Source organism: Geotrypetes seraphini, chromosome 1 (assembly GCF_902459505.1).
Source record: "Geotrypetes seraphini chromosome 1, aGeoSer1.1, whole genome shotgun sequence".
Taxonomy (NCBI): Eukaryota; Metazoa; Chordata; class Amphibia; order Gymnophiona; family Dermophiidae; genus Geotrypetes; species Geotrypetes seraphini.
Window position 1 is genome coordinate 306,693,674 of NC_047084.1, and position 9,919 is coordinate 306,703,592.

At 43.0% G+C, this 9,919-nt stretch overlaps 1 protein-coding gene across 2 annotated transcripts in view; it reads left to right on the plus strand.

Annotated features, from left to right (window-relative positions):
* The window catches only part of ENPEP (glutamyl aminopeptidase), a 96,574-nt gene that overhangs the window by 44,479 nt on the left and 42,176 nt on the right, over nt 1-9,919 (plus strand). For both annotated transcript variants that reach the window (XR_004540394.1, XM_033955510.1), the window contains exons 7-12: nt 30-164; nt 886-951; nt 2,669-2,734; nt 3,692-3,843; nt 5,194-5,279; nt 8,294-8,427. Coding sequence is in view for 1 of the 2 variants with exons in the window: in XM_033955510.1 (XP_033811401.1) it covers nt 30-164; nt 886-951; nt 2,669-2,734; nt 3,692-3,843; nt 5,194-5,279; nt 8,294-8,427 (639 nt within the window). In the remaining variant the exon portion in view is untranslated. The remainder of the gene's footprint in view (nt 1-29; nt 165-885; nt 952-2,668; nt 2,735-3,691; nt 3,844-5,193; nt 5,280-8,293; nt 8,428-9,919) is intronic.

The following is a 9,919-nucleotide window of genomic DNA, read 5'->3' on the forward strand; positions in this document are numbered from 1 at the left end:
GCTGCCACTGCTTCCTTTTCATATTACAGCTTGATCAGGCTTTACTTGATGATGTGTTGCCTGTGATGAAGGATGATGCTTTGCAGTCTTCCCACCCTATTGTTGTAAGTGTGCAAACACCAGCTGAAATAACCTCTGCATTTGACGGCATATCATACAGCAAGGTGAGCGTGACTTCATATGCCTTTCAAATATATTATGTTACCTTCCAGATTTTAATCCAAAGAATGTAAAATTATTTTAAAAAATAGTGTATAGAACCAAAAAGACGTGTGGCAAAATTATCAGACCAAAAAATCAGAAACCATAAGATGACTGGAGTGAGCTTAAGAAGTCAGCTTTACTTCGTATTTCTAGTAATTAACATAGATCCCTACTTCCCTGTTCTTTTGCTGCTCATGTTATCACTTAGGCCCTCTTTTACTAAGGTGCGTTAACCGATTAGTACACGCTAATCAATTTAACGTGCACTAAACACTAACACGTGCATGTTAGTCTATGGACGCATTAGCGTTTAGCATGTGCTAATTCGATTAGTGTTCGCTAATCGGTTAGCGCACCTTAGTAAAAGAGGGGGTTAATCACAAAGGGCCTGATGGAACATGGAATGTCCCACATTTTCATATGTATGGGATGGTAATAAAGTCAACCCAAGTTGTAGCAGCTCCCTGCAGAACCAAGAGAACTCATTAAAACCCTCTTTTGCTAAGCTGTGGTAGAGGTTTCTACCATGGCACAGGGTGCTAAATGCTCCCATGCTGTTCCGACGCTCACTATGAGCATTTAGCGCTCTGGGCCACTGTAGAAACCTCTATTGCTGCTTTAAAAATGGGGGGTAAGTTTGGTCCTTAACATTTTGGTTTTCTTCTTTTGTTTTTCTCATAGGGTGCGTCCATCTTAAGAATGCTTCAAGATTGGATTACACCTGAAGAGTTTCAGAAAGGCTGTCAAGTATGTCTATTTTTTGACATCATTAATGATGAAGCGTGCAGTTCTATATGAATAATTCAGTTCATCAAAGTGTATTAGCACTAACATAGGTGGTTAATAATGTCAAAATCATTACACTTTTCTGCTCATTAGTGCTGAGAAAAGTTTACACTTTTTCAATGAGTTTTTAAAGTGCACTACTTTTTAAAATGATTTTGAATTGAGCAATGCAGTCATTTTAACAAGCAAATATAAAAAGCTGCAGTTGGGAGTTGTTCAAGTGTATTTGGCAGTGTTAATACAGTATGCCACAAGAAGGATGCAGTTTACATGCATCCTGCATCCGGGGAGGGGCTTGAGGCTCTGATTGGAAGAGACGCATAAGGCCCCACACATAGGAGGGGCCTTAAAGAACCTGGGCCATTCAGAGCCTCAGGCCCATCCCTGATGCATCCCAGGATGCACCGGGGAGAGGAAGGCCTGCCATTTTGAAGAGGCAAGCCAGCTGGCCGGAGGGAGTAGGCATCCCTCCGGCTAGCCATCTGAAAGTAAGGTAAGGTGAGAGGGCGGGGATCGTTGGATGCATGGGGGAGGGGGTGTTATGTGGTGACAGGAGAGTGTGGGCATCTCTCCTGCTGCTGAGGGGTGTTAGGGTGTGTCAGTTGGCGGCGGGAGAGATTTGACATCTCTCCTGCTTCCAAAAGGGGTGCTGGAGGTGTGTTTCTTGGTGGTGGGAGAGATTGGGCATATCTCCTGCTGCTGAGGGGGGCTATAACACATGCCCTCAAGAAGCATGCTTTTACTACTCCCACTAAAAAAAAACAAACCAACAATTTATGATTCTTTCTGTAATTTTTTATTTTATGCATTAGGCACAGTGAAAACACATGCCACAAGATGCACTTTTAACAGTGCTGTCACTGTACCAACACCCCCAGACCAGTCACTGATTTTTGTCATCAAAAGCCGATGCTACTCTTTGAGAATTACTTGGCGATTTTTAAGATTCCACCAGAGTGCTTGTTTCAATATTCAAGAGCCAATTTGCATGGTAGTGTCGGAGACTGCTAGAAAGCATACTAAAGACTGTGATAAGCCGTTTTAAAGAAAATGCATGCAGGCTAAGCCGTCTGCAGCCAGTTTAGCGACTGTGTTAAAGTTTTGAGAATCTAGCCCAAAATGTTCTGTTGCTATTTTCCTAGACCCATAATAATGTGACACAACCTAAGATCTATTTCTACCTTAGTTAGAAGTGTAAACATGGGCTGATTACTATAAATGAAATGAAAATGAAAAAATGAACTTTGATGCTGTTTTTACAAAATATACTTATTCGAGGTATCAGCGCTGAATACGCCTTTCAGCCCTATAGAAATAATAATTAGTAGTAGTACTGTAGGTATGCCACCCACTCAGATTTAAAGTTATGCTCTAATTTCAAATAAGTGCCTCACCACACACTAGTCTTGAAAAGAGGAAGAAACTATCCAGGACAGCAAATAGGTTGATCTTGAGCATCTGAAAGGCAGCTTTGACCAAAAAGCACATTAATTATTATTAGCCATGAATCACTTTGTTCCATTATGATGGCAAATGAGGGTATTGTTTTATTTTTTTGCAAATGAATGCTGGTACTCCTTTAGCATATAAGACAACTTTACAACTTTATCCTGATCCACTGTTGAATAACTTCCAAGAAATTCAGAATACTGTACAACCATTTGTTTTGTTTTGATAGACATACTTAAAGAATTATAAATTCAAGAACGCCCGAACTGATAATTTCTGGGAAGCCATGGCAGAGGTTTGTATTAGAATGCTCTTCTTTGAAGAGGTATTTAATCTCCTTCCCACTGGATAACCTGTTTGATCTCTCATCCTCTCCTCTGTTTAAATCCGGTAGTTGCCCTGGAAGGCTAGAAAGACCATTAAGTTTGTATTCCTAGTAGAGAATGACATGGTGACAGAATTTATCACCATTCCTGTCCACACTGGAAACCATCCCCATGTCATCCTTTAAGGAGAGAGGGAAGAATCAGAATATGAATGGGAACAACCACTTACTCTCAAGCCTTGCATTGAAGAATGCTGGTGTAGAAGGACTGAGGTTGAGATAGACACTAAAAAATGACACAGGATGGTTTCCCACGGTTATCCGCGGGGACGGGGACGATGATGAATTCTATCACTGTGTCATTCTCTAATTCCTAGCTCTCATGTGTTTTTTTTCTTTTTAAATTCTTTATTGATTTTCCAAATGTCAATAGTGCAAAACACAAGTATATAACATATAATAAGTCAATAAAAGCACTTTCATCTTACAAATATACATGACCAACCATTTTATCCCACCCACCCACCCACCCAATGATTAATCAATAAAACAAAGAAACATAAATTTTTCCAATAACCTTTCCCTATTCAGATTAATAATATCCTCCCACCCATCCCAGGTGTAAATACTCAAAGGAAAAAATTAGGACAGAAATAGAATAGCCCCCCCCCCCCCTTTCCTAGATGTGTTTTTTTCTTTTTTCTTTATTGTGTGTATGTTTGAGTGAGATTTTCTTCCCTGTCAATTATGGAGTTCATTTTGAAACATTTCTATTATTGTTAGTGTATGTACACCGCATTGATCAATGTGTTGGAAAATAGTGGTATATCAAGAAACAATAAACCATAAACCATCTAGTTGAGGAAAAGAGGATAGATTTTGAAAGAAATGAACTCTCTGAATGTGACAAACTTCTGTTTTATTTAGGCAAGTGGTAAGCCAGTGAAAGATGTCATGGATACCTGGACCAGGCAGATGGGTTATCCTGTCCTAAATGTAGAATCTGACATCAAAGTCACTCAGAAACGTTTCCTGTTGGACCCCAATGCAAACACTTCTGAACCTCCTTCTGATCTGAAGTAAGTCTCACTTTTATTGCATAATCCTGTGAAAAGATATATAAAGACTGCCTAGAATTGTATGATAGCGTAGTCTAGAAATTATATATTTATTTATTCATTCATTTTTCTATACCGTTCTCCCAGGAGAGCTCAGAACGGTTTACATGAATTTATTCAGGTACTCTAGCATTTTTCCCTGTCTGTCTGTCCCGGCGGACTCACAATCTATCTAATGTACCTGGGACGGTGACAGGTCAAAAGCGCGCGATGACAAAGGTGCGCCGACAACCCAACGCAGACAACTGAGTGCGCCGAAGAAAAATAGTATTTTAAAGGGCTCCGACAGGGGGTGTGGGGGGGGAACCCCCCCACTTTACTTAACAGAGATCGCGCCGGCATTGTCGGGGGTTTGGGGGGTTGTAACCCTCCACATTATACTGAAAACTTCACTTTTTCTCTAAAAAAGAGGGAAAAAGTTAAGTTTCCAGTAAATGAGGGGGGTTACAACCCCCCAAGTCCCCCACAACGCCGGCGCGATCTCTGTTAAGTAAAGTGGGGGGGTTCCCCACCAACACCCCCATCGGAGCCCCTTAAAATACTGTTTTTCTTTGGTGCGCTTCCGCCTTGCGCTCAGTTGTCAGCGCTGGGTTGTTGTCGCGCCTTTGTCATCGCGCGCTTTTGACTATGAAACTTGGCTATGGCATTGATGCACACAAAAGAAAGCCTCTAGTGGTTGGTGGAGACCTATTTATCTTTAGATATCAAAAAGCAAGATATTTTTTCATCCCCCATCACAAGCAATCACATATTAATTTTTTGCTAGTTTCATATAGAGTGTGGCGCATTGATTAAAGCTACAGCCTCAGCACCCTAGGGTTGTAGGTTCAAATCCACGCTGCAGCTTGTGATCCTGGGCAAGTCACCTACCTAATCCACCCCATTGCCCCAGGTATAGGGAATAAGCCAGGAAAGGCTTTGTGTATTAGAAATGCTTTCTTTTATGGAGAAGAGAGGCTTAGAATGATAACTCGAATGGCATTAGTTTTATGGTTGGCGTGAAGACCATGCCTCAAAACTATGCCTCAACAACAAAGTGGGTACCAACCTTTAACAGGGTGGAAGTTTAAGTTGGAAATAAGAGGGTTGATAGAAGTATGCCTTCACCAAGGTACATGCTGACAGAAAAATAGAAATAAAAAGGTAACAGCAATAGTAAATTGGGGGAAGGCAGATGTTTTGCATAAAGGGTGTAATTTTGTTTTAAGCTGTCTTTGCAGATACTTATGTACTGCTAAAAATAAAAGTTGAGTTGTACATTTGTGTACATCAGTTGTACAGTTTGTCATCAATATTTCTGAACAATTCCAGCTATGTATGGAATATTCCAGTGAAATGGTATACCTCCATCAACAAAACGGAGAATGCTGTATTCTACAATAAGTCTGAAACTACAGGTAAACATTAATGTTTATTTCCACAATTTTATTACACTTAACACAAAAACCAGACTGAGACAGTTCGTGAGGTTGCTCATGCTTGGAAAATTTAAAAGGTACAGAGAAAGGGAAGGGGGGCACCCATGGCGGGGGATCAGGAAGGAGCAGGGGGGCAGAGAAGAGGGCGGGGAAGGGGGGCCACTCACCCTTGCTACGCCACTGGCCACCACTAAGTTTTAAAACATGGAATGCGCTTCCGGAGGCTGTGATAGGCCAGAGCACAGTACAGGGGTTCAAGGAAGGTTTAGATAGGTTCCTAAAGGATAAGGGGATTGAGGGGTACAGATAGAAACAAAGGTAGGTTAGAGAAATGGTCAGGAACCACTTCACAGGTCATAGACCTGATGGGCCGCCGGGCGTGATGGACCTCTGGTCTGACCCAGTGGAGGTAACTTCTCATGTTCTTATGTGTGAACAACAGATTTGCGTAGAGAGCTAAAGACAATCCCGAATTTCAAGGAGGGAGAGAAATTCAGTACTTGACAGTTGACACTCCCTGGCTATCATGATGTACACCACTAGCACAATCAGTGTTCAGGCAAGAAACTGCAAGAATAGTGCTGCCACTGAAACCCCACAAAAAACCAAGCTAGAACTGCAGAGCGGTGCGATGCAGTAAACAGCCCACCTCAGTCACAGGCCCAACATACCAGAGCCCTAAGAAGCCACCGTGAGAGAGGAAAAATAATATATATATTTTTTAACTATACAACACTACCAGGGCAGGAGCAACAGAAAGTTGTGAGCAGTTGAAGTACCAGATTTGGTTAACTTTAACCCCCCCTCCCCCCCCCCCCCCCGAAAAATTGTTTTGAAGAAAGCTGTCACTGGTTGAACTTTGTGTCAGTGAGCGCTGTCCCCAAACAATAGGATCCATTACCCATGCATGCCTATAACAAATGAGGCTAAAAGGCATTGCCCATGTACAGCACATATGAGTGTGTAAAGATCTGAAATTTGCAGGTGGTACCCAGATCCTGTAGAGCTGTATAGAAATAACATCAAGCAGGACCCAGAGGAATTATTGTGTGGAGGTTCTTCCCATTGTGTTGAACACAACATACCCGTTGGACGCTGCTAACTCAACTCACTATATCCCTGCTATTCTGACATTAATTCTTTGTGCCTACCATTTTTGTTAAATATTTTATTCTTCATTAAAAAAAAATTTTCTTCACTATTCATTCCTTACAACAAAGATTCTTGGTGAATGCTCTAACAAACTACAAGGTTTCAACTTTAATAAGAAACGGACAGCACCGGTTGAACAGCAACAAGCCAAAGAAATAAATATGGAACATCAAGGTAGATGTGCTATAGTAGAAGAAAGGCCAGTATAAAGATCATTGTAGTAGTGCAATTTGGATAAAATAACATTCTGAAACATTGGTTGTAAAATCATCAAAGCTGACTCAAAACGTACAACTTGAAAAAAGACTCTTTAACTGTCTGGTATACTCTTTTTTAATGTGCATTTCCCTACCACATACTTGCATAATGCACACCTATAATTTAGGCACAAGAACTTATGACATCCACAGAGCATAAGGACCTGATTCTATAAACGGCACCTAAATTGGAAAGCCACTGCTTTCGAATCCCATTCCTGTCTACAACCATATTGCCTTCCTTTACATGAAAATCAGCGTACAATGTCTACAACACCAGTCCGGGAATTACACATTCCGTGAATCACCCTAGAATCAAGCAAAGGTCAGTTCAGATATACAATGCAATGACATCAGTTTCCTGTAAGACCGGCATTCACAATGACCGTGCACAAAGCCCAAGGACAAACTTTTGACTTCGTTGATGTCAACCTCCGCATTCTGTCTTCATGCATGGAATGCTATACATTGCATTTTTCCCAAGTCAAGAGACAAACCTCTTTGAAAGTTCAGCTATCATTAGAGAATCCACGTCACACCCATAATGTATGGAAATAAATGCTAAAACAGCATACTAGTTAACCCAAATGTAACCCCTATCAAAATCAACTATGAACAAAGCAGTGGAAGTGGGCTTAAGGTCTGAAGTATGATTTGCTCAGATGTCAGACCTTAGGTCCTGTCCTGTTCATCACATGGGATACAGAGAGAGGAGCTTAAGGCCCTGATTGACTCAGACACCTAAGGCCCCTCCCAAGGGCAGGGGCCTTAGGTGTCTGAGCCAATCAGGGCCCTAGGCTCCTCCCAGTGCATCACATGGTGCACTGGAGAGGGGAAGGCCCATCATTTTCGATGTGTGGGACTCGGAGCTGAAGGGATCATGCTTCCCTCCAGCTTCCAACGTTTAACAAAGATACGGGGGGGGAGGAGGGAGGGTTGGAGAGTTTGGGGTTTGGGGGGAGCATCTGTTGGCAAGAGGGAGTGGGCATCCCTCCTGGCTTTTTTTCATGACGAAGGGGGAAGGAGATGGTAGTGCATTGATCGCTCGGCCAGAATCGGCCAGAGAATCAGCCAACAACGGTCCAGTCAGTATCTTTAATTCATCCAGGCCTTAGTCTGCAGTTACGCACCCAACTTTAGGTGCGAAAACCTAGGCTAGCCAAATGGCTGGTGTAAATGTGTGCACCTAATTGTAGGCAGTTAGGTGTGTAACTGTTGATCTTCTATGACTCATGTGCAAGTGTTGGGCACGCCCCTGATTTACCCAGGCCCTACTCCCTTTCATGCCCCTCTCCCTTTCAGTTGCACACCATGGCTTTTGTGCTCACTTTTTATGGAATATTGACTCTAAACAGTTACATGTATAACTGATTAGTGCCAGGTAAAACCAGGCAACACCAATTATAGCCAATAATAAGTTATTAATGCCAGTTAGTGTCTAATTAGTCTATTAGGTTATGTGCACAACTGACTTTACATCTTGAATGCCTGATGTGTGCTGAGTGCTCAATTGGGCACATAAGTTTTTAGAATGAGGATGTTGGTGCACGAGTCTCTCCAAATCTGTCTCTGTTTTTGCAACAGGAATCCAGTTGACAAATGATGCTAATGTGACTGACATTCTGAAAATAAATCCAGCACATATTGGATTTTTCCGTGTCAATTATGAACAGTCAACTTGGAACAGTCTGGCAGATTTTCTAATAGCTAATCATATGGTATGTGACATTGTACTGAATAACAGCAACACAGAAAGCATCATGTATTTGGATTATAGGAATCAAAACTTTTCTTAGAATATGTGTGTGAAAATGTACTTGTGTGGGAGCCGTGCTGAACTCTGCTGGGTGATAACCTTGAGGTAAAATGGTATGCAGTATACAAATACTGGAACCGTGGGGTGGAGAATCCAGCCCGTGGGACACATTACTTAAAGAATGTCTGCAGTGAAAGCCGAAATGCTCATGATAATAAGAGAGCAAGAAGAACATTTCAAAATCCATTTTAATCCCAGCAACAAATTTTACCACTGCATTGTGAAGTGAGTGCAAGAATACTTTCTCCAAATTGTTTTAAACCTGCTCCAAATAAGTCTAATGGTATCTCCCCTAGCCTTAGCACAACCATGTAAAACTGTATTCTTCATTAAGACCTTTATGTAGTACTTTTACTGCATAAAATCCATTTGATATCGCCATATGAAAATGTTCTGCACTCCAAGTAGTTATACAAATAAACGATATGGTTTGGCACAACAGGTATATGTCCCCATTAAAAGAAATAAGTTGTGCCATCACCACCCCCTCCCCCTCCCCCAACAACAGTTTTCGAATAAAAAAAAAAAAAAAATAGGCAGGAGGAATGCCCACTCCTTCCTGCCTCGGCCACCCGGACTCCCCCACACTCCTCCCCGCATGCAAAGATCATCATCAAGTGAAGATCATTAGCAGGAGGGATGCCCACTCTATCCTGCCTCAGCCACCTCAATCCCCTACACTCCTAACACTCCACCCATGAAGATCGCTACCACCTGAAACACACACACACTCCCAACCCCACGTGAAGGTCATGACGACCCAGACCCCACACACACTCCGGACCTCCCCCCCCCCAATGAAGATTGTCAGCAGGAGGGATGCCCACTCTCTCCTGCCTTGGCCAACCAGACCCCCGACCTGCCCCCATAACTTATACATGAGACAGCAGGAGGAATGCCCAGTCCCTCCTGCCAGTAGACCTGCTTCTTCAAAATAGCAGGCCTTTCCCTTCCTGATGCATCCCTCCTGCTGATGAGCCTTAGGCCCCTTCCTGGTGCATTCTGGGATACACTAGGAGGAGCCTAAGGCTCTGATTGGCTCAAAGGCCATAGCCCCTTCCAGGATGCATCAGGAAGAGGAAGGCCCACCATTTTGAAGAGGCGGACCTGTATAAGGTATGGGAGTGGAGTGGAGGGTGTGGGAGGGGTCCAGGTGGCTGTGATTTTTGTGGGGAGGGTTCAGGAGTGAGCGGGTCCAGGTGGCCCTGATCTTAGTGGGGGGTTCGGGAGTATGGGAGGTTCCATGTGGCCAAGGCAGGAGAGAATGGGCATCCCTCCTGCCAACAATCTTCATCAGGGTGTCATGAGTGTGTGTGTGTGTGGGGGGGTCCTGGTTTCTGAAGCAGCAGGGAGTGGGCAATCCTCCTGTTGATCTTCACCCGGGGGGGGGGTCA